Below are 26,500 nucleotides of genomic sequence, written 5' to 3'. Positions count from 1 at the left end.
CTTTTGGTAGCTTGAAAATGGCGAATATTCAACCAGCTGATGTCATCGAGGAAGCAATTATTAAACTTGCAACTTCATTTTATGACCTCCAAGAGACAACTATTTGTATACTATCACTTAAAAAATCTTTCCCATGCTATATCCCCGATATAACTAAATGATATTTTTAGATGAGGGTTTGCTTCAGTATTCTAAATAAGGACCATGCTAACCAACATTTCTTTTTTTAGCTGCTTGCACCAAGATTATTTGATCCGAACCAAAACTGCAGGTGCGAATAGATCTGTCACCAACGGCAGTTTGCCTCATTTAAAGTGTGACATTACCGCAAAAACTGTGAAATATCAATACTTCATAGTACAACCGATTAAAAGTCGTACCACTTATCGCATTCACGGCGGAGGAAGTGCAAACAATCACAGAATGATTTAAAAAGATGAATTGTTCAAACCTTAATTGGAAGACGATACAATTCTACATGATACTAAAATGGAGTTTAGAATAACTGGAGGTGAACAAACAAGTGGGGAAGGTTCTCGCTTGCAACGCCGACCTGAGCGACAGGTAAACCACGGACGGCGAGTGAGAGGCAGGTGCTTACTCACAGACAGTTGGCAGGAGAGGCGCCGTCGTGGGAATCCTCCCTCGCACGCATTCTCACTCCCTGGCAGCTCTGAAGCGTCCCGCCAACAGAATGCAAGAGCTCACAGACATCAATTGGGACGACGGGATGCCATCAAATCGGCCCTGTAATTAAATGGATCCAATGTAAGCTGACACTGAATGTATGAAGATGGGCATTCCTGAAACAAGTTGTTAGATGTAATCATGCCTTCATTATTAAATTGTCATTACTCTAATTTTCATGTATAGTAGTTTCAACCAATATCAGCATCAGCTAGAAGTTAAAATCAACTGTGAAGGGATTCAAACCCTCAAACTTCTGATCCGAAGTCAGACGCCTTATCCATTAGGCCACACAGTCACTGACTCTTCCACCTTGGCGTGTTGGTCCTTGATACTAACGAAATATGGATTGATTATTGAAAATCTCGATCATCCTGCTTTTTACGCCTACAGAAAGCGATGGCTTCATTTTATAGCGTACATCTTTGGCCATGATGCATATTGTGAGATGAAACACGTCGCCTTTATTAGCTGGATATGGAAGCATTCCCCGACAGTGCTTTAGGATACATATACTTCTCCACATAGACACATAGCAGGTTCAGCTCTGCTCTGGATGAGCGCTCTGATAATAAAGATTGTCTATTGCCAGGAGGCCATGATGAAAGGTGTGTGAATTATTGCCTTAGTCGATCTGATATCAGAATTCCCGTTGATAAAGAGCGAAACCTAATAACTCTCTGGGTGCTGCTTTCATAATTTAAAAGATAAATTCATGACATTCTGATTTAGTTTTTCATCCTGACAGCGCCGCAGATCATTTTTGGGGGAAATAATATGCAGCTAATACAATCTGATTAAGAATGCCTCCCTTCAGTCAGCCTTGCTCGGTATTGCAATTCATAACGCTAAATGTACTGCTTCCATATAATTTCCCATATCATTTTTTTTTACCTTGAGTTTTTAATGACGCATGGAAGAAAAGTAACCATCTGTGTGCAACATACTTAGGATGCATGTGGTGGCATTGGGAAGGGTTAGCCCTTCGCTGCTAATGAGTCCCATTGTGTTAGATTGACTGAACTTAATTTCTGCAAGGAGATTTGAACAACAGGCGGGGGAAATATTAATGAAGTAGAAAGACACTTTAGCGTCACCAGTCCGTCACTTTGCTTACTGACTTTGTTTGTCGTTATTCAGGGTGGGCATTGTGTGCTCAGTAATTGTGATTCAGTAGAGAGACATAAAAATGTTTTGTTTGTTTCTAGTGTAGCCTACAAATGGCTTGGCCACCTCTGCTAAGCTAAAGTCAAATTGTGAGCATGTGTTCAGCTTTTTTGGGGGGACTTTTTGTTTCTCACATTGATCCCAAAAGAATGGAGAGGAATTATAGTGAGGCTACAAAAGAATACACCCGTCTCCATTGTTTTTAAATAACAAAATATGATTGGAGCCAATCACCAATCGGTGAGTTAAGTAAATCGAAATCAGATCAGAAGATCCAATCCATTTAAAAAGCTTGTTTATTTACTGTAGTCTTTTTCCCACTACTCCTGACATCTCAACTTAAGCGGAAAAGTTGCTCATGTGTTCTGCCGGTAAACATAAATGTGTTGGTATTTTACATTGCAATGAATTTGTTAGTGTCATCGCTTGGGGCACCAGAGTAATTCTGCATCAGTAGTCCTTTCACCATTTTATTGCCATGACCCCCCTCCCTTGCTCTCATCCGGCTTTCTGCACCATCCCTCCAGCCGCAGCCGCCATCATACATCAGCCGACAACAGCCACGCTTTCTCCCTCCCACCCCCTTGACGACGACATATTATTACTCACACACGCTATCCATCCACTCAGATCCCTCCCACTCGCGTACTTTTTCATTACTCTTTATCACCCCGCCATCTCTATTTCGCCACACCCTGTCCTGCATTCCTCTGTTTGAATTATACCTATTTATTAATTTTTCTCTTTGATGCAAACTTGCATGCAACACGTCAACCCACACATCCCAACACGGTTTTAGTCCACAGTCTTTTGATTACAAAAAGCGACTATGCCTGCTCTTTGTTGTGAACGTGCACTAGTCATACGTGGGCTCTCTTTAATGACTGTCATGGCTTTCTTGGTTTGGTCATGCGACATTTGGAAGCTGGACCCTTACACACTGTGACGTCATTTTCAGTCGACAGTACAAGGCAAAATGGCCGCCCCCTGAAATAAATAAAAGCGGGTAGATTTTTCTGCTTAATTCATTTTACACAAATATTATTCGGTATACCATGTTTAGGACAGGGTACGTAGAAAATATAATTGTTAAGAACAATTTTTACTTTACTTTAAAGGGGATGTAATATGGAAAACTGCTTTTTCAATGGCTTGTCTAAACATATTTTGGTCTGTCCAGGCAGCCATCAAGTATGAAACAAAATGACCATGTAAACCTTGCTATCTTACAAGTAGCCCGATGCACAAGATTTAATCATTACGAGCTGTCCTTTAGTTGCTTTTTTTACTTGTTCTTATTGCGCCTCACCATAAGATCATGGTAACCAAAGTCCTAAAAGCCATTGGCCCAGCATTTTACTGGGCTGAACCCTGTCAACATGATAGCCAACTGAAAATGCATTTGTGTCCCTTGATATAGCCTAAGCTGAGGCATGATATTTTAGGGTTAGGTCATAAACAAATCCAGATGATATATTCATCTATCACATTTGCCATCCCCCTTCTTGCTCCCTCCACCCATCCATTAACCCCCCCCCCCACACACACACACACGCACACACTTGTGTTGCATATGAGCCAGTGGCAATGCAATGATCAAGTTAAACAGGTCGTATGTATGCATGGAGGCCTACTAAACTATACTGCTGTGCATAGCTACCCTTTGCCTGCACTGACTGTTATTTTCACCACATTATCATGTGCCACGATGAGTGAGTGAGTGCCAGGGATTCATGGCCAAGTGTGTGTATTTTATGTGTATGTGGATGTTTTATTGCCGTCACAGGAACCTTGAGGGCTTCGATCAAAATTTTATGTGTAACAGCGATGTGCACTCAAAACATATCTTGCACATTGAGTGCAGGTGCATGTCACTAAATTGGAATATCGTGGGAAACCTTTTTTTTTTTTTTGGTAGTTCACTTCAAAAAGTAAAACTATTATATAGACTCACTACTCAGTCACACAGCCTTAACTTAATTATTTATATAATATTTGAAGTTTACGTTTTGACGACCAGAATGAACTCCTCCATGATATTCTAATATCAGAACTGGGCAATTTATTAGACGGAATTGAAGAATAGGTTATCAACGCTTTGAGACACGTTTTATGCAATGAACACTCCACGGCAGCCAAGCGTAAGAAATGGAACTTAAAGACTTACTGCTCGTTTGAGCTTCTCTGTGCAATTCAATAGTGCCACCTATGGGTTGAGCAAAAGTTGAGTGCTGATGGACCAGGTTAAAGTTGAGTAACTAAAATATGTGCCAACTGCAACAGCCAGATATTTTTTGTGGCTTCTTCTCAATGCACCTACATACTTTTCGAAACATCACACTGGCACACCAAATCCAAAATAATTGTGTGTTTAGAAATGATATTGGCAATTTCTTGTTATGATGACTTGTCAACAGGTGGACACAGATGGACGGTTGCTTCTCCCTGATGGCTTGTGACGGACTCAATGATTGGAGTGAGGTTGGGTCTCGTGTACTTTTTATTTGGATGTCGACTCTGGCGTCCAGTAAGAAAGCCACTGTCAGTGGAATAAAATGTTTGAGGGTGTAACATCTAAAATTCTTGTATAGATAAGAAGAGAGGACTCATGCTGGATGCCTTGTGCATCACGAGACGCCAAAAACATCAGAAAAACAGACATGGCAAAAAAGTTTGAATGCAAAAAGTGTATAATTCAGTACTACACAGTCACGGTCTTTGCACATTTTCATCAGTTATCTTCACACATATAGACTGTAATGTAGGCCTATTTAGAATTTTTAATTTTACATAACAGTCTTCCAGCATTTATTAAACATTTTAAAGAGTTAGAAGTTAGCAGGATAGCGTGTGTTCAAAATAAGTTACTCATTACTCATATCAAGTGGCTCAGTTCCAGACCATTACATGGGAGACATGCTCTTGAGAAGCACCATGAGAAAAACATGAAGGCCACGGGCTTAACAATTCATCCTGATTTAAAAAAAAAAAAAAAAAAAGATAAATGCACCTTGCTGCCAAGCTTGAGAGCTGGGAATCATGGAAAAACATCCACACCCAGCCACAGATCTTCTAATGACAGAGCTGCATCCGTTTCCCAAGTCCAATCATTGGTAGTAAAATGTATGATGACACGCAGCTGTAATAAAGGTGAAACACAGGCACATAGAAATTGAATTATTAATCAATTCTGGGCGCTTTTCTCAGAAACAAATTGAGGGGATTCCAATAAAAGGTAGTAAACTAGAACGTTGGACGTTTTTTTAACACCTTGACAGATCGATACTTCACTACTTTCTATATTACTTGCGTGTGAATTCCCCTCCGTGTGTATTCTCATGACCCCACCCCCCCCCCCACACACACACACACACACACACACACAATACTGCATTCACGGTGTCACAATGAACCATCAGAAAGATTATGCGTCATCACAAAGCCAGCTTACTTATTGATAACCAGCTGAAATGATCCAGTCATTCAAAGGATGTCACCACCCTCATTGATTGCCAATGACAGCTAAAAAGTATGGCATCGTTCTCATTGATCGCCAATGACAGCGCGCAAGAAATGATGTCGTCTATATTGATTAACTATACTTGGGAGTATGTGGCAAATGTATGTTGTGGATCCATCATCTGAACGTGTCTCCCACAGAACAGTGAACCCGTGTTTATCGCCAAATATGTAAAACTATATTGAGCATAGAATCAGCTACTCTGGAGCGCCATCTTGTGCCCATGGAGGATATGATTTATATAATATTTTTTAGTCATTTAAATTTCAACTAGGTTAAAATAAACCCGTGTATCCAATTGCTGGGATATGGGGAAACGGTTATCTAAAAAAAATGCGTGTAACTTAAATATGATTATTATAAATGTACATCTTTACACTATTCCAAGAAGCACAAGAATGAGACAGCTTCTCTAATGGTTCAAATGTGCCACATCCAATATGGCGACGACATTGACATACATGTAAAAGCCGAATGCGTTATCTACTATGAGTCCAAAGACGCGCACCGCCTACGTACACAGTAGGTCACATGATGGCGCATGGTCCAGCTCGGTAACAGCAAACTAGACGGTTTACACTTGCTGAGTTTAAGTGCTCGAAACACACACAATGATGTTTAACACAATAGAAATAGACATGTTTTGGCTTCTTTAGAGGGAAACGCGAAAGGCAACCAAAATGTACGCAAGTGTCTTGTTTTTCATCACATTGAGCTGTATGTGTTCTCCTGGCAAAGGGGTAAGCTAAAATATGAAACGTGTAAACTGTTCTTTGAAATACTTGACATATCAATTAAGTCAATAATATTAATAAATTTGTCCTACCTCCAATCAATTGATCAAAATCAATTAATCGTCCATTCCTAAGTCTAACTTTGAGAACATGTTTTTGTCTTGCAGTTGTCATCTAAGAGATCCTTCACAATAGACTATAAAAAAAATTGCTTCCTAAAAGATGGGCAGCCCTTTCAGTATGTCTCAGGCAGCATCCACTACTCCCGAATCCCACGTTTCTACTGGAAGGATCGGCTGCTCAAGATGTACATGGCGGGCCTCGATGCCATCCAAATGTAAGCCTGGAGAACCACTAACAACTTCTATGTCAATAATGTAGGACTATCTGATGGTATATTCTTCGGCCCTGCACGCAGATATGTTCCTTGGAACTTCCACGAAACAGTGGAAGGGATCCACAACTTCACAGGGGATCGGGATTTGGAGCACTTCTTGGATTTGGCCAATCAGACAGGCCTTTTGGTGATCTTGCGCCCAGGCCCATACATCTGTGCTGAATGGGAGATGGTGAGGAATGATAAAATCATGTAATAAAGTCATATAATTAAGTTTTTAAGTCCAGAGGAGTCTCTTTGCTCGAACAGTCCATCTGTGGGCAACCTCTGGTTCGATAGAAAAATTGAAACATCCCACAGGATAGATTGATAAGTCAATCGGTCACCGTTGCAAAGTTTTAAGCCAACGCCAAAATGTCCTCGCTTTACGACAGTGAAGTAACCAGACTTTTTCTCTCTTATAGGGTGGGTTACCAGCATGGTTACTCCAAAGAAACAACATAAGCCTACGCTCAGCTGATACAGGTACAACATACAAAATTAGAGGCAAAACGATTAATCGACTACTAATTATTAAATTAGTGATTTTTGACAATCGATTAATCGTTTTGATACCTTTTTTAAATGTAAAATTGTCAAGATTCTCAGAATTCCAACTTGTCAACAATAAATAGTCTACTATCTGTTATCCTCCATGAAAGCTGACTGATTATTTTTTCAATGAATAAAAATGAAACCAAAACGTTTGTCCTTTTTTTTTTTTAACAGGTTACAGATCAAATGATTAATTGACTCATAATTCATGTATTCTGCACTATCAATCTCAAATAATGCCCCATGTTTCAATAAAGGGACAGAAATTAACTTCTTTTTTAAATCCGATTCATCGATTAATCAACAAAATAGTCGATAGATTAATCGATTATTAAAATAACCGTTAGTTGCAGCCCTACAGGAAGTACTTTTTTGGTCTTGATATCTTTAAATTACTGTACTTTTTTTCTCCAGATTATTTACAGGCGGTCACTAACTGGTTTGCTGTTCTCCTCCCCAAAATGACACCCTGGTTGTATGCTAATGGCGGGAACATCATCAGTGTCCAGGTAAAGGAATAACTGCATTGTTTCTCAAGTGGAACCTCCAAATCTATTCCGCCGGTTGCTTCCGCTGTCTGTCACCGCTAGGTTGAGAACGAGTACGGAAGCTACTACGCTTGTGACTACAACTACATGCGTCACCTGCGGACCCTTCTGAGAGTTTTTCTGGGCCAAGACACCGTCCTGTTCACCACCGATGGCAACACGGATAAGGAAATGACATGCGGGACTCTGGAGGGATTATACGCCACTGTGGACTTTGGCACAGGTTTGGCATTTGCTGGGAATGGTCTTTAAGAACAGCGTATTTGATCGGAAGTCATAGTTGTGTTTGCTTTTGCGTAGGTGACAACATAACAGAAGCCTTCAACAGGCAAAGGCGGTTTGAACCGCAAGGTCCTTTGGTGAGTTGTAACACAAAGTTATCCTTGCGGTATTTATTGGCACAAGTGAAATATGTTCTTGTGAAATGTTGCAGGTCAACTCAGAGTATTATACTGGCTGGTTGGACCACTGGGGTGATGAACATGCCATGGTTGATACTCAGAAGGTCAGCAGAGGGTTAGCAGAGATGCTAAGCATGGGCGCTAACGTCAACATGTATGTCCATACAAACGTTAAGTACTTTTTTTTTTTTTTCTCCAGAGTAGAAATCTCTTCGGCTGGCTGACCTCTATTTTGAATTTGAAAACGATTTAGTTTAGCTTTAGTTTACTCCACCACCTCCCTCCTCCCCCAGGTACATGTTTGAAGGAGGGACCAACTTTGGCTACTGGAATGGTGGGGTTTAAAGTCACTGCCTATACTTGCAGTATTTAATATCTTCCTTGTTTCTTTGTCACTCAACTCTTGTCACGATTTATGCTAAGGCGCTGACCATGACACCAGATTCCGTCCCGTGGTGACGAGTTACGATTATGACGCCCCGCTATCAGAGGCAGGGGACCCCACAGAGAAACTGATGGCCATCCGAGACGTCATTAAAACGGCATGATGGCTTGACACACCACCTACACAATGTTGATAGAACGCCTACACTTGCACACGTAGTGAAAAACAGCATCGTGTCATTTTCTCTGCAGTTTAAGAGCATTCCCCTCGGACCGATGCCACCCGCTACTCCCAAATTTGCCTACGGCTTTGTGATGCTCAGAAAGGTAAGTTTTTACCACAAGTTGTATTACGTATAATTTCCAGGAAGCCATTTTTTTTTTTATATCAAGGTGCATCTCAATGCATAAAATTGTAGAAAAGTTCATTGACAGTATTTTAGTAATTTAGTTGAAAGCTTGAAACTCAGACTTAAAAAAAAATATTTTTATATTTATAGCTTACAGTTATCCTTTTTTAATGCAAATTTGTAATGCATAAGCTTACTAATAAGTTGTTTGCAGTTTTTTAATAGATTTTTTTTTTGCCGGCAATCACATTTTTGGTACTTTGTCTCTCATGCAAACATGTTTCCCCCCCAGGTGGGCAACATCAGTAGTCTATTGGACACACTTTCTATGGAGCCTGTTTTATCAAAGTACCCTTTGACTTTTGAGGAGCTCAAACAGGTAGCGTCCCTCTCAAAACAGAAATCTCCTGGCTGCTGGTTTGCCTCAAATCTAACGCGTCATTTGTGTTCAGTACTACGGCTACATGCTGTATCGGACCAGTCTTCCCCGGGACCTTGCAGAGCCCACACCGCTCATCTCTCCCATGAATGGCGTTCGTGACCGCGCGTATGTGTCCGTCAATGGGGTAAGCTCTCGCAACCAACTTGTGTGTTACAAGTCAAATCGAGTTTGAATGTTATTATTTGGGTCGAATTATGTGAACAGGTTTTCCAGGGTCTCTTGGAGAGAGACATCGTACTGGTGGTAAACGTGACTGGACGGCAGGGGGACATCATGGACATTCTTGTGGAGAATATGGGAAGAGTTAATTTTGGCAGCCATATCAATGACAACAAGGCAAGGCAACAATCCATTGTTTGTCAGTGAACATGAAGGCCCATCACTGCAATGTATTTTGCAGGTATTGCGTCTAGTTACAGGTCATGTGGAAACCCACAAACGGCAAGAAGCAGAGCACAGAAGGGGCCATGAAGAAAAGACTCATAAGAATAACAATGATTTTAAGGCTAAATTACATCAATTCCAGGGTCTCATCAGCAACCTAATCTTGGGCCAAGATGTACTCACTGACTGGAAGATGTACCCTTTGGACATTGATGGCGCCATTGCTGCTGGATGGCCTCACACGGTTAGCCTTCACAATGGAACAAACGGACCTTCCACTGGACCGAGCGTCTACATGGGAACACTGCAGCCGAGTGGTCGAGCATGGGACACTTTTCTCAAGTTAAATGAATGGACAAAGGTAGGTTAGCGCAGTTAAATAACGCTTTACAATTTAATTAAGTGTGCCTATCTTGATCCACTGTTAGGGTCAGGTTTGGATCAACGGTGTCAATCTGGGGCGATATTGGCCAACCAGAGGCCCGCAGCAAACACTTTATGTTCCCGGACCCTTGCTCAGCACTACCTTGCCCAACAACATCACCGTGCTGGAGCTGGAGGAGGCACCAGTACATACAAGGGTGCTCTTCATGGACCGACCTCTCCTCAAAGCCAAAGCTGCTAAGTCATGACCATCAAGTTTGAAACAATAAAATGTCGTTTCCATCTTAAAATATTTTATTACTGCAGTACCTTCATTTTAGAGTCTTTAGCTCTTTCCTGCTGGAGCGTTAGCTTTGCGATGCGCTTGCACACATCGAGGGGTGCAGAAGGAGAAATCCAGGTATTGGAACGGGATCTTGCCCAGCAGAGACTCACCACACTGAAAGCATCTCCTGGTGAAAAAGGACAAAATTGACATTTGCTGGACATTTTGTGACACTTTTCGAACGTGGCCACACAAGAGTCTTACTTGACGTTGGAGAGGCTGACTCCAGTTGCTGCTACTTGTTCTGCTAACCTCCTTTCAGCTGCCAAAGCTCTCTGGTGTTCAAAACAACTGTTTAATACAGGCTGGAATTCAAATGAGTATTAAATAAACATTTGCACAAGAACAGAAGTCACCTTTTCCCGATCTGATAAGGACGCAAATTTCTTCTTTTCCTCCTCTTCCATTTCCTGTTTCCTCTTCTCCTCCTTTAGTGTCTTTTCACGTTGTTTTTTCAGCGCCTTTTGAGCCTTTTTCTTCTCCGTCTTCATCGATTCGATCTCTGACGTTAAAGGCCCAGGTACCTTTGGGGAGAGCAGATGCTAAAAGTCGATTTCATTTGCGTGCACGTGTCAAAGTTGACATGCTAAGCTTCCTACCCGAGCCTTGTTGTAGTCGTACTTGTCGGGATGTTCGCCCATGTACTTCCGAAACACGTTCCTGGTGTCCTTGTCGGGGCTGACGTTATATGGGGTCTGCCCTTTCTTATCACTGGGAGAAAAGCTTATGATACACCATTTCAAAATTGAGAAATACTCCCCTCAAACTTCTATAGTACATGGAGCACCAAGTTTTAACAGGTATTTTAAAAATAAAAAAATAAAAATAAAAGAAATTCTATTCCTACCTGCATGCCGGGTCAGCTCCAGCATCCAGCAGCAGCCTGACGGCAGCCTTCTGAGCAGCCACTGATGCAACGTGCAGCAAAGTGAAGCCCGAAGAGTCAATGTGCTTATTAAGAAGAGTCAAAGGAATGCGGGTATCTGCAGGCTTGTCAACCAACGTCTTCCGAGGCTCTTCGGAAAGACGGAGGAGACGGCCCAAGGCATCTACATCTCCGACCTTGCAGGCTGTGAAGAGCGCGTCCCTCAGACTGTAGTCCCATGAGTCCTCCGGTGCTTCTGTGAGAGGACAACACAGGCTCGTACGGTGGAACCACTCAACTAAATCATTCCTCCCATAGAAGGATCGCAAAAGAATCCTCCAAAAAAATCTATTGGCGCTTACTGAAATCAGGTTTCACTCAATGTCGAGTGTTAATTTACCTTCAGCTTGTTTCTTCCTCCTACTCTTGTTCTTCGGTTGTGTTTGCTGAGGGGTGTCAGCTTCCACATTTATGTCGTCTGCTTCGGTGTTACTAAGTTCTCCCGCATCTGATAAAGAATTATGATAATCATTACAATTAATTAATAGCAAACGCTTGACTTTCCATAAGGAGACGCACCCTCTTCATGTTTGTCTTCCTCCTCCTCCTCCTCCTTCTTTCTCCTCCTTCTCCACCTCCTCCTATTGTGTCTGGAGGGTTGGATGTCAAACTCCTTGAGATCCTGTGTTCCAATGGTCAACTCCACCATCTCAAGCTGGATGCCACCTCCTTCCTCTTCATCTGAGCTGCTCTGGATATCTTCTACGGATGTACCAATAACAAATTGATAGTCGTAGTGGTATAACACAGTTCATGACCCTTCTTATGGAGATAACATCGATCGATGTCTAATCAATAAACTTTATACTATGGCAGTGTAAAATTGCAGAGTCGGTTTCTGATACTGAAACTGACCTTCCTCTTGTTCTGTTCTCGGTGGCGCTGCAGGTTGGACAGTTTTCTTCCATGCCTTCTTTGATACACTGCTGAATGTGGACAGGTCAGTGTCCTTCCCTGGAGCAAGAAGTTGCATCAACATTTGATCGTACAACATCTGTGTGACAAACCACTTCGACACATACATATTGTACAAGTTAGTAATCATTCAATTTACCGTAAACATCCACTGTGGAAAGCACACTGTGAACCCGATGTACTTCCCGAAAGGTTGCCCTGCGCGTGGGGAAGGGAATGCTGCGAATTCTGCCGTCCTTCTTTTCGAGCGGACTTGTGCGGCCGCCAAAGAAGATTGTCTTAATGTAGCTTGGAGCTCGTATAAATATGGCTGATGCTTCCTTCAAGTGATCTCCCCAGTTCATCAAAAGATCCTGGATATCCTGTAAAAACGTACATGAAGCAAGTTAGGACCTCTAGGTATCGTGAAAAAAAAAAAGTTAAGTGCAAAGGTAGCGCGGTGGTTGCCTTGACTAGCGCCGCCTCGTTGTAGCGTCTTAGCGCGGCTCCCGCAGACTTTGGTGTGTGACTGCGGTTTTGAGAATCCTTGAGTCCTTGAGCGGTGCCCCTCTTGGCCCGCACGGTGTATCGATGGAAGGTCTTGTGCTGAAGGACTTCTTTCCTTAGTAAGTGAAACCATAATGTTAGGAAACATTGGACAGTGTGAAAAATATGGAGTCTGTTGGCCTGAATTTTTTTTTTAAAACATTTGACAAAACAACAGCTCCACTACAAGATTGATGCGCTCAATTTTGCTCAATTCCTTGAAGTCAGAATTATTCACCAGCCAACTCCACACAAGTGAAAACGTAAAAAGGACGAGCATACCCTTGGAATACTCCGCCAGCAAAATGGCCGCCACCTGTCATGAGGATTATCCACATTGTCCTCTTAGTGATGGATTTTAAGCAGGACTCCAAATCTTGCTCCTCATTTGACTGATAAATAAAAATATAATTAAAACCAGCTTCAAAAATAAAAAAGTCACTCAACAATCTTTCTCTGGTACTACTTATAAATTTAGTATAGCTCTCAGAGAAATTTAGGCCTAGAAAGGGTTCTAGTCTTAAACCTTACCTTTCCGTGAAGAATGCAGCGGTAGACTGACAAGTAATGTCCCGCTGAATCCTGAAAGAGCACTTTGCTGGAGAACCTTCTTGTCATTAAGCTCGAATCATCCGAGTTGTCGTTATCCCCACCAGCGGCGCTCCAGTCCGTTTCGCCCTCATCCTTATCGGATTCTTCGTCGTCAGACTCTGAACCTGAGATACTTGACATATCTCCTGTTCGGTGATATGGACATGTGTATAAGTGACATAATGTCCGACTGTGTCAAACATTTTTTCCTTACCAATTCCTGTCTTCCTCTCAAACTCCTCTGTAGTAACTGGCGGCTTTCCTGACATTTTTAGTCTCAAGTTGAATCGATGCCAGTCGAGCTTGTAGTGTTCCATCTGAAAATTTGACACGTTTGCTCTGTCAACTCATGTCAAAATTCTTGGTCCATAAACACAGCAAAACATAGGTTTACAAATGCAATATGTTCCTTGACTCAGGGGGCACAATTTATTTTCTTAAAAATATAGTTTGTAAAATTGGTCATTCATAAACTGTGGTTCTACGGTAAAAGTGATTACCTGTTCTTCACGGTTAATGAAGGAGCATCTGCAGGCAGAGCAGGCCATCTTATCCGAGATCTCTCTGACATCCTCCGACGCTTTATCTTCTAACTCTGAAAGCAATGAAATCCAACAGTGACAACGGTTCATTATTAACATAACACATATATCATGAAAATACAACACTTTATACTTTCTAAGGCTGGCTCTCTGTTAGCACTTTCTTTTAGGATGGGGTTAACTTCTCTGAGTCCTGTGAAGGCCTCATCTTTGGAAGACAAGTCAAATATGGAGCAGTGGTTTGGACTAGCTGGGTTCATGTCAAACACCTGGAACGACATTCAAAGCAGATGTTAGGTAAGGCAAGTTAAATCACCAAAGAACATGGTGAAAAGATGAAATTATTTTTGATTAAAGAAGAAGCAGCCGTGAAAAATTACGTTTTCAGGACTGGGTTTAATGTTCCTGAGTCGCATAGTAACAAAATGCTGTTTCAATTGGTTCTGGGATAGACTAAATAAACCTGTAACTAGCAACCTGACAGATCTGAAAGTCTCGTCTGGTAACTAGAAGGTCTTGAGTAAGTCCAAGAACAATTAGAGCTTAGACTAACACTAATATTTTAGAATCTTTGACTGAGGGAAAGTAAGTGTTGAGATAAGATAAAAGAAATATTGTGTAATGTGCGTCCGTGCTGTTTTGAGACGTTTTAGTTAGTGGCTAGTCATTGATTAGGATGGATTTAGCCAATGCTAAATACATAAATGTGTACCAGGCTAACGTTCGACATTAAAAACAACTACAACACACGGATAAATTTATAGTCAAAGATTACAATTCATATTTAAAAACCAATCGACTTACCATGTATTGACACGAAAGTTACGTTGACGTCAGTTAACACACCGGGAGCCACTTCCCCGTTTGCATTAAATGGTGTTGTGTAAACCACATATTACTCCAGTGCCTCTACTGGTCACCATGTGTATGGTTCGGTCGTTTAATCAATCGTTTTTTTTTTAAATGTACTATTACAAAATAATGATGTATAAAATGTGGAATGAAGACAAAATATGTACTCGTAGCTTTTTGCTTAGTATTTATAGTAGGTGTGGTGTAGAATTCACATAAAGCTTTTGTCACAACCCTCGAAGGAATCACTGCCTTAACCCAAAAGTGCCAACAGATGTCACTGTCTTTGCTGAAAACGAATCCTTAGAGTTATAATAATGGTCTTTTTCGGTACAAAAGAGCTTCAGATCCTTCAAAGAGCATTATTCTACCTTTGAAAAACTAGGATACACCAAAACCACTTAAACTATCGCCATTATAATAATACATTTACATGTGTCGAGAAGAGCCCGGATAGCTCAGTCGGTAGAGCATCAGACTTTTAATCTGAGGGTCCAGGGTTCAAGTCCCTGTTCGGGCGGTGATTTTTTTCGTGTGTGAAATTAATAATCCAGTCTGAATCACGACCACTTCACAAAAGTTTGTAATCAATCCATCAAGAATTCATCAAGCATTTGAGCAAATCATCCTGTTCTATGATGGCAATATGGTTACTCAAATACTTTGGAAAATTGCGCTCAATTTGTGATACATATTTGGAATGTGATTATCATCTATGAAATCAGCCATCATTAGATAAATGCCATTTTGAGTTGGATTCAAATCATGCAGATTTAAAGATGGCTGTGAGTTTTCTTGATAACATCTCTCCACTTGTGGACAGGCGGGCTGCCGGCGGCCACCAGCCGACGGAGCAGCCTGCAGGGCTGCAGCTGAGGCACATCGGGGTGGACCCCCTGGTAGTACTCCAGCCTCTCCACGACCTTGGTCAGGCCCACCATACTGGCGTAGAACATGGGACCGCCACGGTGCTTGGGCCAGCCGTAGCCAAGCACGTAGATAACGTCTATGTCTTCAGGTCCGGCTGCTATTCCTTCCTCTAGGATGCGAAAGCCCTCGTTGATGAGGGTGTACAGACAGCGTTCCAGCACCTCCTGGGGATCTATGCGGCGCGCAGCCATGCCATTCTGGGCTCGATATCCTTCCAGGAAGCTGTGCAGCCACGGGTCGGGCCTGGCTTCACGACTGTTGTCGTACCGGTACCATCCGCGACCTGTTTTCTGTCCAAACCGCCCTTGCTCATAGAGAAGATCTGCGAGGGGGCTATACCTACGCCCTTGTCGGACTCGAACTGTAGTGCCAGGCTGCACCAGACCTTCTCCCTTCCTAACCTTCCAGCCGACATCAATCCCGGAGAGGTCAGACATTCTAAAGAGCCCCATGGCAAAACCAAACTCCTCCAGGGCTCCATCGACCAACTCGGGCGTGGCTCCCTCTTCCAACAAGAACAAGCCTTGTTCTAGGTAGGGCTTCAACATGCGGTTGCCCACAAATCCGCGACAGTTACCGACAGCCACGCCCACTTTTCCCATTTGTTTGCCCACGTTCATAATGGTGGCCACAGCTTCAGGAGAGGAGCGTGACCCATACACCACCTCCAGCAGCTTCATGACGTGCGCCGGGGCAAAGAAATGCATCCCGACCACCAGCTCTGGGTGGCGACTCCGCGAGGCTAGAAGGTCGATGTCCAATGAGGACGTGTTGCTGCACAAAAACGCTTCTGGTTTACAAATGGCAGACAGCTGCTGGAAGATTTGCTCCTTCAGGGCTACGTCTTCAAACACAGCCTCGATGACCAGGTCCACATCGGCTACTGCCAGGAGGTTTTGACTGTAGGTGATCAGGTCAAGTACTGGGGCCACCCCTCGTCTTTTGGCCCCCCTCTGTAGCATCCCTGATATGGCCTGCTTTGCCTCCTTCAGTGTCTTCTCATGGGTTTCCACGGCAACGACAGACAACCCCGCCTGAGCAAGGGAGACTGTTATACCTCTCCCCATTGTGCCAAGCCCTAAAAAGACCAAAGATGTAAAATACAGGATGATTTTACTTTTATTGTACAGTTGGTTTTGTCGAAATTAATTGAATTTCTATTTCAAGATAGTCACATACGTACCTTAAAATGGCATTGTGTGCAATATTAATTGCCTTACCTATGACCGCTGTTTTCCGGATGGTCCTTGGCTTGTTGCTGTCCCAGCGTGTGCCACTGGGCATGCTCCATCTGGCCACAACTCTCTGAGCAAAAAAACTGTACTGCAGAGCTCGAGCCTGGCCAGAGGTGAAGAGCGTGGCCATCAGCTCCTTTTCCCGCTGCATGCCCAGGGCGTAGGGCAGGGTGGCGGCCGCTTGCAGCGCTTGGACACAAGCCACCGGCGCTATGGCTCCACGGGCGCTCCGGCGGACCTTCTGCATCGCTGCCTCAAAGAGGGCATCGACATCGGGAGGGCAAAGACATGGCTGCTTGCTGACACGGCGGGTGTCCAGAGGCTGGTCTGAAAGGGGGGGGGGAAAGCTGATTCAGACAATCACTTGCATTGCTGTGCAAAATTCCAAAAAGTCCACCATTACTTTTCTATTTTAGCCACACGATCATTACCGTGGGCCAAACGTAGATTGACAAAATGTGGCATTTTAAAACTGTTCAAATTTGGCAGTATTGTAGTTTGCTTTTTGTTTCACCTGCAACACTCTTGGCAAACTTGACAGCTGCATCCACAGCGCTTTGATCAGTAAGTTGATCGACTATTGAAAGTTTCAGTGCATCAGCAGCGGTGATGTGACGACCTGTGAGACAAATATGACAGTCAGTGAGTCTGCGTGTTGAAAGAATTACATTAGAAATCATGCTCAAGGCTGACCTCCGTTGGTCATTTAAGAACACTACACAGACTACAAATATTTTTATCCAAAAATGTGTTTGCAAAAGCATGTTTCACATTATTACCAGTGGGAATGAGATCCAAAGCTGCCGGTAGTCCAGTGAGCCTCGGCAAACGTTGGGTTCCACCTGCAGCAGGTAGCAGACCAAGAGTCACCTCTGGAAGCCCCAATTTAGCCTGAAATTGAGACCAGAGATGAAGATGATTGGTGAGCATCAATAATGTGTCATAGTTTTTTGTTGCTATCAAAGTGGCTCAAACTACCGGAGTCAAATTCCTGGTATGTTTTTACATACTTGGCCAATAAAAATGATTCTGAGGCATAGTGGGGGTTGCAATATGATACCACAGTATTTCAGAGTTGCTTGGGACATTGTTTATTATACTAAGATCTGAATTTTGAACCAACCTTGGAGTGAGCTATTCGATAGTGACAGCCAAGCGCCAACTCCAGGCCTCCACCTAGAGCGACCCCCTCTATGGCCGCCACCACTGGCTTGTCCGCTGCCTCTATGGCGTGGATCATTGGCACCAGTGGAGGCCCAGTCATGGCAGTCCCAAATTCTTTAATATCTGCTCCTGTTAATAAAGGCACAAAGTGTTGGGTACATGCAATATTGAATGCTGCTATGAACATTCTGCAATGTAAGCTTCTCAATTTGTATAAATTATTTTATTTCATGTGAAGCAAGGGCGCTTTACTCATAATTCTCGAGACTTGAAGGAGCCATAGGAAAAACAGTTTGTGGCATGTTTTTTCCAAAAATCCAAACAATCAAAATTGTATTTCCTTTAAAATTAGGGGCAGGCGGTGGCTAAATATCTGAGATTATATGTATGTGTATATTTGTGTCTTACGTTGTATTTACCTCCACAAAACACTCCATTCTGTCCACATATGACAACAGATTTCACCTCAGGATCACTGAGCGCTCTCTTCACATTGTCCACGATGCCTTGACGTACTGCCGCGCTGTATAATACAAACATTTAATTGTTACGGGACCGTCAAAAATTTGCAGTCCTAATCCATACATATATGTATATATATTATGTGTACATAATATATCCATAATTATAATACATAATAACTCGTGTGAGTGAACCCGATAAACGCACAGTGCCGTAAAAGCTTGTGCAAATCTAAAAAGCAAACGTGGCAAAGAAGAATAAATCTCCAAAGGAAATCTGCACAATTTACCTTAGTGCATTTACAGGAGGATTTCGAAGCGTAATCAAGCCAACAGTTCCCGAAACGCGAGAATAATGAGCCATTTTGCAACACTAGCGATTGCTCCTTTATTATTGCGTGCAGTGAACTTTGTAACTTCAATGTTTTTGCTGTCAGAACTACTTCAACTTTAGCACACTTTCTTCGCCTTGTGGCCATGACAGCGTCCACGGCTGTTTTCATCGTACGTAGCACAAGTCGGAGCGCCCCCATGTGGCTTGGAGGAAAATATACGAGTATTTATTTGTGCATTTATTTATTAACTATTTACAAATGTTGTACAAACGAGTAGTGTAAATTTTACACCGAATACTCTGATCATAAATGCATACTTTTTGACTCAAATATGACGGGTTTTGACGACCATCCCACGTGTGTTTTTTGGGGGGAGAGTGACGTCATTATTTGGGCGCCCACGTTTGTTTTCGCACTTGTTTACACTCAAATATTAATACAAATTTGACAATTTTTGGTACAAATATAACAACTTTGGGTGAACGCTGGTGGTGAAAGTGACGTCAGGAAATGGGCGGTTCACACTTTTCTTATGGTTCCCTTTTTTTTTTAACTATGCTATGCTTTCACTCGATCTTTTTAGTTACCGTACAACGCCATTGACAGTCTGCAAAAATTATTCATTGACATAATGAAACGCTGTTATTTCTTAGTCGAAATTTTATTATATTATTTTAAGGTCAAGTGACAACCGTCAACGAGTTGGGAAGTGACGTAACGACCGTTTGCGGGTTCTGCGACTGTCACGTGACCCAGCTGTTCTTGCTGTCAAATCAAACGTGAGTGGCGACTATGCGCTCACTCATCGGACTTGTCTGCGTGGTCGTCGCTGCAACCTTGTACCTTTATTTACTATCTTTGAACTTGCCCCCCGGACCGCCGAGACCCGCTCAGACCGCTGGCGAGACCCAACATGCCGATTCGGGAGCAGAAGGGTCCGCTGAGAGAACCGAGGACACAAGAAGCAGGTTGGGGGCATTTCAAAAGCCGTAAATGAATGATGCTAACTTGACCCTCATTTAATGTTACATTACATTACATTACGTCTAGCTTTAGTTATCTTACAAGAAAAGAGACACTTATCTGCAGTTAGTTACATTATTACAACTGTTTTATGGTCTTACTGTCTCTCCTGTTTGTTTCCGTTTCCCTACTGTCCACTATTGAGGTCTATTTTTTGTTGTTTCAGATTGAAGTTTCCATCTGACTTGGAGGATCTACGGGAGCTGTCTGAGCTTCTTCAATTCTACAAGACAGAGCACACGGCCTATGTGTTGCTGCTCTTCTGCAGCGCTTACCTCTACAAGCAGTCCTTCGCTATCCCTGGATCCTCCTTCCTGGTAAGATCAGAACACAAATGCATGTGATGCGTTTTCACAACCATTCAAAGCCTTTTTCCTTTGTGTAGAACATCTTAGCGGGAGCCATATTCGGCCTGCACTGGGGCCTGCTGCTGGCCTGTGTGCTCACCACGGTGGGCTCCACCGCCTGTTATCTCCTGTCTCAAGCCTTTGGGAAACACTACATCGTCAGCATCTTCCCCGATAAGGTGGCCATGCTCCAGAGGAAGGTGAACATACACAAACACACGTGATCCATTTTGTTCTTTGAGTTGCTTTTTCTTTTTTTATCAAGGCAGATGGAACGTAATAAGTGCATTTCCATTCATTTGTATAGGGAAAGATGATTTAATATCTGAATGTTCTTCCTTCCTTCCTATTCAGGTGGAAGACAACAAGGACTGCCTGTTCTTCTTCCTTCTCTTCTTGAGGTTCTTCCCCATGACACCCAACTGGTTCCTCAACATGTCCGCCCCCGTCGTAAACATTCCCGTCACCTTCTTCTTCTGCTCAGTCTTTATCGGTAAGCACAGCAGCTGGTAAACGACTGTGGTTGTAGCTTATCAACTTATGTCACTGCTACTTCTTCGAACTCACACTGCTCCACAGCGAGAATGACAGTTGAACATGCCTACCTTTGTTTTAATGTGTCAATTTGTCTCTTAGGTCTACTGCCCTACAACTTCATCTGCGTGCAGACTGGCGTCATGTTGGCGGAGGTCTCCTCCCTGGACCACTTGTTCTCCTGGCAGCGTCTCTGGCAACTTCTGGCCACGGCTTGCGCGGCGCTGCTGCCCGGCGCTCTCATCCGCCACTACGGCCAGCGGCACCTCAAAGGGACAACAACGCACGAGCACAACGGACTTTCTGACAACAAGAAGGTCCACTGACACATCGCGTGGGTTGTTCGTTTGAACTACTAGAACTGACTGTCGGTAAACTTGATGACAGTTCGTCTATACAGGGCACATACGGAGAGGGAGAGGCACTTGTGCGTGTTGCGCAACTTTTGACTGTTGTAAACATCTACCTCACCAGTAATAAAACTCTAGCTTTGACAACACAAGTTAAAACGGAACAGAGTACAAAATAGCATTTGTAAAGTGAAAATACAACTTTGACTTTTAAATACTGGACAATCAAGTGTAACTTGCCAAAGTCAGGTATATGTGTAGAAAATAAATGGAAGTTCTTCATTTTTAGTAAATGTATACTTCACCCATGCAGCAGAAAGCCTTTCAATTATTCATACTTTGTACAGCATAAATTCTGCATTTACAAAAATAACAATGGTATTGAAAAATTTTATAGATTTACTTACTGTACTGGTAAGTGTGCGCCACCGTTGGAAACCTACTTTCAAAAAAGAGCAGATACAAGGGAGCATCTTTCAAATGGTGTTTATTGCTCAGATCCAGATTTGCTCAGCAATACAGTTCACTCACAAGTCAAAACAACAGTACGCTCGGGGACCAGAAAGGCACAGGTCCGCCATAAAAAGCGTCAAAACGCGGACCCCATGTCAGTCCGGCGCACATCATCCGTGACCTATTGACATGTTAGAGACCTTTCGGCCTGGGGGACATTGGAGGGGTTTCACTTGTTGGACACACACACTCACACACGAGGAATCTCCCAAATGGCGAGATGTGTAAAACCACTAGTAGAAGTTTAGTGCTATATGAGGCGTCTGGCATCCAAACGTCATTGAACAAAAAACTGCTGCAGTTGAAGTCATCCAAATGCGCTCTGCCCTACCGTGTCCTAAGTTCTATTATTACACACGTGAATCCTCTTGTCAATCTACTTTTATTTCTACACGACCTCCGCCAAGGAAGTTAATGTGGGTTTTGTTTCGTTAAAAGCATTACGCAGAAACAACGACGCCATTGAGGCCACGCAGAAGAAAAAGAATTACAACTACGGTAAAAAGACGGTAAAAAGAAACACCAACAAAGCCGTGCCTTGACTTATGAGTTGAATTGATTTCATGACCACAATTCAAAACACTCATATCTCAAATCATGTCTCTCCATACAAATGAAAGGGAATTTGGAATAATTTATTTCTTTTTAATCATACAATTTTGGTTTTCTTATTTTATTCTCAGAATTTAATTTTACTTTATTCCTTCAAATCTAAAATTCTCAGAGTGTTATGTTCCCCCTTCGAGATGGCCCTAACATTTCACATGTAGCAAAACACAGTCCAATTCTTTACAGAAGCAAAAATGCATACTTGGACATGTCTTAATAAATCCCAACAAGTATTGTTTTGACCTTGGCGGAGGTCAGCGCTCAACGGACTGCCGATTTTGACTTTAACGTCGACTTGCCTATTTGATGCCACGGTGGTACAGCCAAGTCTTGGCAGCAGTCTAACCCAAATGAAACTTTAAGAATCATCATCAGAACAGTGTCGGTGACGAGAAAACCGGATCGACGAGAGACAAAATAAACCTAGAAGGAAAAGACTACTATCCAACCACCATTGTGATATGACTAAACATCGCTACTAATACACCCTCAGTGATGTGTGTTAAGTGTGGTTTTGAATATTAAAAGTCTAGCAACAACCCCAAAAATTTTAGAAAACGGCATAATCCTGGCTAAAGGATGAGCGTCCAACCTTGGAGCGGGAACACCGCACTTAAAAGAGCCCCAAAGACAGATGGCAGACAGACAGACGGTCCTCTGCAAAGTCGAAAAGACAAAGAGGTCAACTAGCGGAGCGCCCCCTGTTGGGAGCGCTACATTCGCCAGCTACGATCGGGAGAAGGAAGCAGCGAGGCATTGTGTGAGGTCACAGTTAGCTATGTGTGTGTGTGTTCACCGGGACTCCGTGATGGCCGCCGACTGCCCCACGACCGCTGGAGGAACTTAAAAAAATAAACGTCAGCCTTTGATTCAGAGAGGTAATTGTCAAATGTACACAGCAAGAAGAAAAAAAAGGGATTAGGGCAAACGGCGGTGACGCTCAGGTCACAACAGGAAACAGGATATGCGTTTGCGTGAGACGCTCTTGTACACGTTTGAACAAATCTATCGTCTCACATCCACTAGTGTCACCAGCTATAAGTTCTACATTCTACATGATTTTTTTTGGTACACTATATTTAAGAGTCAGTGTATTTTTGCAGCTCTGTGTATCTTTTTGTGTTTTAAAAAAAAAAGAGAAATAAAAATCACTATCAACCAACAGAGAATTAGACAGTTGGTGTGTTATAACATTTCTTTTTCACAGGTGATTTTGTTTCCCCCTGGAGGTACAGTTAGGGGGAAAAAAGATGAAACAAAACATTAAGGAAAATGAATTTGTCATGTTGTAACAATGCTTTGTTTACCTTTGGAAAGTCTGTTCCATTCTTTTAAATTCAGTTCAGTAAAAGAATAAAATGTGATTTTCCAAACCAGAGGCAAATTGCAATGGCTGATTAGAATTTAACAAGGTTTCCAAAGGTACAAGAAGCATAATCAACCCATCACCAATTCCCCACATTGTTTTGTTTCATTTTTAGGAGGTACACTTGGTTAGTTCCTATCGGCGGATTTGCATTTGCTTTCTTTCGTCGTTTTAGCGACGCCGTTCGGACCTACAACCCCGTTCCATCCTACTTTTCGATTTACCGTTTTGAAACTCACGTCTCAGCAAAGAGGTCACGTGGCATAGACTACTCATCTTGTTTTTCGTTTTTTTCTTTGTTTTGTAAATTCATTAAAAAAAGAAAAGGGATCAAAAATGATCAGTTAACAAGGCATACAAAATGTCCCAAAAAGGGGGGGCGGGGGTTTGGTGAGGGGAAATGAAAGATTGGACTGAGGTACCCTGAAGCCTGAGGTAGATCACAATACTGACATGCGCACTGTTTACATCCTGCGGTGGTTCACTTTTAATGTTCTCCCATATTTTTTTTCTTCATTTTTTTTTTCTCTTTATATTCATTTTCAAGAAAATAAACGCTTCCCTTCAAAACAAAATGGCAGTGTCCCAGTGAGGGCAAAAAAAAAAAAGGACTTTTCATTTTCTTTTGATTCATAATCAATAGCTCTCATCACAAAATAGGAAAAAAATAGATTCATAAATATTGCTCTCTCTTTTTATATATTTATATATTTACACACACACGCGCACACGCACACAGAGGAAAGTGTGGCAATAGCCTTTGCGATGAAGAGTGATAAAATAAGGCTTTAGACGGACCCGCGCGGCCAGCATAGGAAATTAAATTCAAGGTCACGGTGTCTGGCCAGCTGAACAAGGCAAGGGCTGCTTTGTTGTCTTTTGGAATTAAAGTTAAAAAAAAAAGGCTGCGTTTGATACATTCACAGTTGTCACGCTCCCCCTTTTTTTTTTGTTTGTTTTTTTTACAAAGTTCCCCGGACCCTGAGAGAGGGTAACGCCAGCCCGCTTACGTTGTGCCACTGAGGGGCAGCATCAAAGTGCCACCCCTGCCTTCACATTTGCCTCAATGCAAAATCACACAGCCATCCTCACGTAACGCCCCCATAAGGCCGAGTGTGCGCACATTCAAAACCGTGGACGCTTTTCGGCGTGACGTCACATCGCTTCACTTTCCGCTACTTGTATTTGCAAATGGAATATGACAGCAAACGTCCACATTTCAAATAAGGAATGCCTCGCGCTTGTTGTTTTAGAATTGAGCAGAAGAGCAGAAGCTTTATTTTGAATACTTTGCGATTTTATTTTGAATTATTCAAATTTAGCAGGGTTAATAAGAACGCATTTCTCTGGTGTGTCAGATTTAGACATTTTTATTTTTACTTAACAGGGACTTTAAAGTTTTAAAGATTGTGGAATAAATGTATACTACTTTCCATTATTTTTAATGTGTATTTTGTTAATTATTTGCAACAGATTCACAACGGAGTGCAAACTGTTGCTTTTGAGGCTCTACTTTCCAAAGATGCGCGTGATGTTGGTATGGGAATTTGAGTTCCATTTAAACACATTCCTCAACAATGTTCATTCAATTCCCCACTGGCATGGAATTTTTAAAATACTTTTATTCAGAGATTATATTTATTTTGCCCATAGCCAATCAAGGGAAAATAAAATATAATTTAGATAACTATTTTTGGTATTCATGTCTCATTCCATTAGAGAACACGAGTAGCGGAAGTGACGTCACGCAAAAAGGTTCTACTGAGTAGTAAGACTAACAGTAGTTAAGTCCATTTGTTTGTTCTGCTCTTTAAAAGTGGTTGCAGTATTTATCAATAGGACCATTTATCAATAGGACCATTATTTAAGCCAAGCGCATATAGGTGCATCTCAATAAATGAGAATATCGATGAAAGCTTCAGTTTAGTAGTTCAATTCAAAGAGTGAAACTTGTCTGCAATATAGATACTTACACAGAGTAAAATATTTCATGATTTAATTTTTTATCATTTCCACAATAGCTTACAGTCATCTCTATCTCAAGAAACTACATTATGTAAGAAATAATTCAGAATTCGGTAAAAAATTGGCCCTTTAAAATTTTCAATTCGTGATATCCAAGCTTCACTTTTTGATTTCAACTAGTGTAACGACTGAAATTCCAGTTCATTGAAATGCATATATGTACTATACAACAGACGAGGGGGAATTTCACACATTCACGTATTCTTTATCCTCCTACAATACCAAATTTGACTGATGAGAGAGTGATTAAAAAAAGGGAAAAAAGATTGATGAGAAGCATTGGCACACACACACACACAAACACACACATTCACACACAGAGGCTTGTTGCAAAAAAACATTCACCATATTTCCAAATGGGGCTTGCACTTTTTGATTTTTTTTTCTTTCTTCCAAAGTAGGGGAACTGCTCAGTGTGGTTGCTCTTGTAAATGTCAATAAAGTCGTCTACCCTGTGTTAATACTGCTAAGGATAGTTCATCTCCATCTCATTTTAATTGTGTCGTTAATACAGTCGCTTTATCCGTGTTAGGCCTACATTATGTTAATCCAACTAAAGAGAACAAATACGCAGAGTGACGTGCTAGTTCCTGTTTTACCTCGTGACGACGACGCTTCTCCGCTTTTCGTGTTGTTGTTTAGCTGTTCTCGCAATATCAGTGTCCTGCTGCGGCGTGTGCTGTCGCAGGGCTGGCAGTGCATGTGAACGTCGCTCACCGCCTTTGGCTCTCGCTCGCTTCCCCTCCTCGATGAAGTTCTTTGGTTATCTTTTTTTGATCCCGCCGCTGCTGGTCTGCCCTGCGCGTTCCCTCGCGGGCCGCGGCCGTTGTCTGACTAGAGGTCTCTGTCCATTTTGGGGAGGGCTACATTCATTGGTCGGCGCCTGCCGGTTACTTGGAGTGTTGCGGTGAACTGGCGGCGCCTCGCTGGTGTTTGTGTTCCTGCTGTTTGACCTGCTGAATGATCTCCCGGATCTTCCTCTGTGCAGTCTGTTAAAAAGA

The 26,500-nt window shown here is 42.4% G+C and overlaps 5 protein-coding genes and 2 non-coding genes across 11 annotated transcripts in view; 3 read left to right on the top strand and 4 right to left on the bottom strand.

Annotated features, from left to right (window-relative positions):
- Window positions 1–626: 626 nt before the first annotated feature.
- Window positions 627–15,025, bottom strand: ankzf1 (ankyrin repeat and zinc finger peptidyl tRNA hydrolase 1). Of its 3 annotated transcripts, XR_005101451.1 has the most exons (18): window positions 14,560–15,025; window positions 13,889–14,024; window positions 13,714–13,808; window positions 13,428–13,530; window positions 13,154–13,359; window positions 12,905–13,014; window positions 12,545–12,698; window positions 12,237–12,459; window positions 12,038–12,136; window positions 11,702–11,884; window positions 11,523–11,630; window positions 11,105–11,378; window positions 10,857–10,968; window positions 10,614–10,781; window positions 10,462–10,532; window positions 10,242–10,384; window positions 4,865–4,993; window positions 627–747 (listed from the first exon to the last, which is right to left on the bottom strand). XR_005101451.1 is itself a non-coding variant. In XM_037280737.1 (17 exons), exons 1-16 carry the CDS (start codon window positions 14,560–14,562, stop codon window positions 10,258–10,260), a joined length of 2,172 nt encoding a protein of 723 aa, XP_037136632.1. In that variant the 5' UTR covers window positions 14,563–15,025; the 3' UTR covers window positions 4,527–4,993; window positions 10,242–10,257. The 3 variants fall into 3 exon arrangements, 2 of the variants coding, with proteins under 2 accessions (XP_037136632.1, XP_037136631.1); XM_037280737.1 differs by lacking the exon at window positions 627–747 and having other exon boundaries at window positions 4,527–4,993; XM_037280736.1 differs by lacking the exons at window positions 627–747; window positions 4,865–4,993 and having other exon boundaries at window positions 10,206–10,384.
- trnar-ucg lies at window positions 913–985 on the bottom strand. The gene has a single exon. It is a non-coding gene; the product is annotated as a tRNA-Arg (tRNA).
- On the top strand, window positions 5,882–10,608 carry glb1l (galactosidase, beta 1-like). The gene is made up of 16 exons (XM_037280739.1): window positions 5,882–6,114; window positions 6,276–6,445; window positions 6,527–6,677; window positions 6,910–6,970; window positions 7,454–7,548; window positions 7,630–7,810; window positions 7,888–7,946; window positions 8,021–8,142; window positions 8,282–8,322; window positions 8,412–8,530; window positions 8,625–8,699; window positions 9,015–9,101; window positions 9,175–9,288; window positions 9,369–9,500; window positions 9,691–9,909; window positions 9,977–10,608. Exons 1-16 carry the CDS (start codon window positions 6,055–6,057, stop codon window positions 10,178–10,180), a joined length of 1,890 nt encoding a protein of 629 aa, XP_037136634.1. The 5' UTR covers window positions 5,882–6,054; the 3' UTR covers window positions 10,181–10,608.
- A 29-nt stretch (window positions 15,026–15,054) lies between the features above and the next one.
- trnak-uuu lies at window positions 15,055–15,127 on the top strand. The gene has a single exon. It is a non-coding gene; the product is annotated as a tRNA-Lys (tRNA).
- A 36-nt stretch (window positions 15,128–15,163) lies between these two features.
- ehhadh (enoyl-CoA, hydratase/3-hydroxyacyl CoA dehydrogenase) lies at window positions 15,164–18,882 on the bottom strand. The gene is made up of 7 exons (XM_037280738.1): window positions 18,688–18,882; window positions 18,356–18,459; window positions 17,896–18,065; window positions 17,552–17,663; window positions 17,287–17,391; window positions 16,758–17,099; window positions 15,164–16,615 (listed from the first exon to the last, which is right to left on the bottom strand). Exons 1-7 carry the CDS (start codon window positions 18,759–18,761, stop codon window positions 15,381–15,383), a joined length of 2,142 nt encoding a protein of 713 aa, XP_037136633.1. The 5' UTR covers window positions 18,762–18,882; the 3' UTR covers window positions 15,164–15,380.
- Window positions 18,883–19,457: 575 nt separating this feature from the next.
- On the top strand, window positions 19,458–22,015 carry tmem41aa (transmembrane protein 41aa). The gene is made up of 5 exons (XM_037280911.1): window positions 19,458–19,700; window positions 19,922–20,072; window positions 20,141–20,302; window positions 20,457–20,595; window positions 20,739–22,015. Exons 1-5 carry the CDS (start codon window positions 19,525–19,527, stop codon window positions 20,960–20,962), a joined length of 852 nt encoding a protein of 283 aa, XP_037136806.1. The 5' UTR covers window positions 19,458–19,524; the 3' UTR covers window positions 20,963–22,015.
- The window catches only part of igf2bp2a (insulin-like growth factor 2 mRNA binding protein 2a), a 29,759-nt gene continuing 24,716 nt past the window's right edge, over window positions 21,458–26,500 (bottom strand). For all 3 annotated transcript variants that reach the window (XM_037280907.1, XM_037280908.1, XM_037280909.1), the window contains one exon: window positions 21,458–26,488. In XM_037280907.1, the coding sequence (XP_037136802.1) occupies window positions 26,390–26,488 (99 nt within the window). In that variant the 3' untranslated portion in view covers window positions 21,458–26,389. The remainder of the gene's footprint in view (window positions 26,489–26,500) is intronic.

The sequence above is a fragment of the Syngnathus acus genome, chromosome 21 (genome assembly GCF_901709675.1).
Source record: "Syngnathus acus chromosome 21, fSynAcu1.2, whole genome shotgun sequence".
In the NCBI taxonomy this organism is placed as follows: domain Eukaryota; kingdom Metazoa; phylum Chordata; class Actinopteri; order Syngnathiformes; family Syngnathidae; genus Syngnathus; species Syngnathus acus.
Note: the sequence above shows the minus strand (reverse complement) of the source record. Positions and strands in the feature narration are given on the sequence as shown.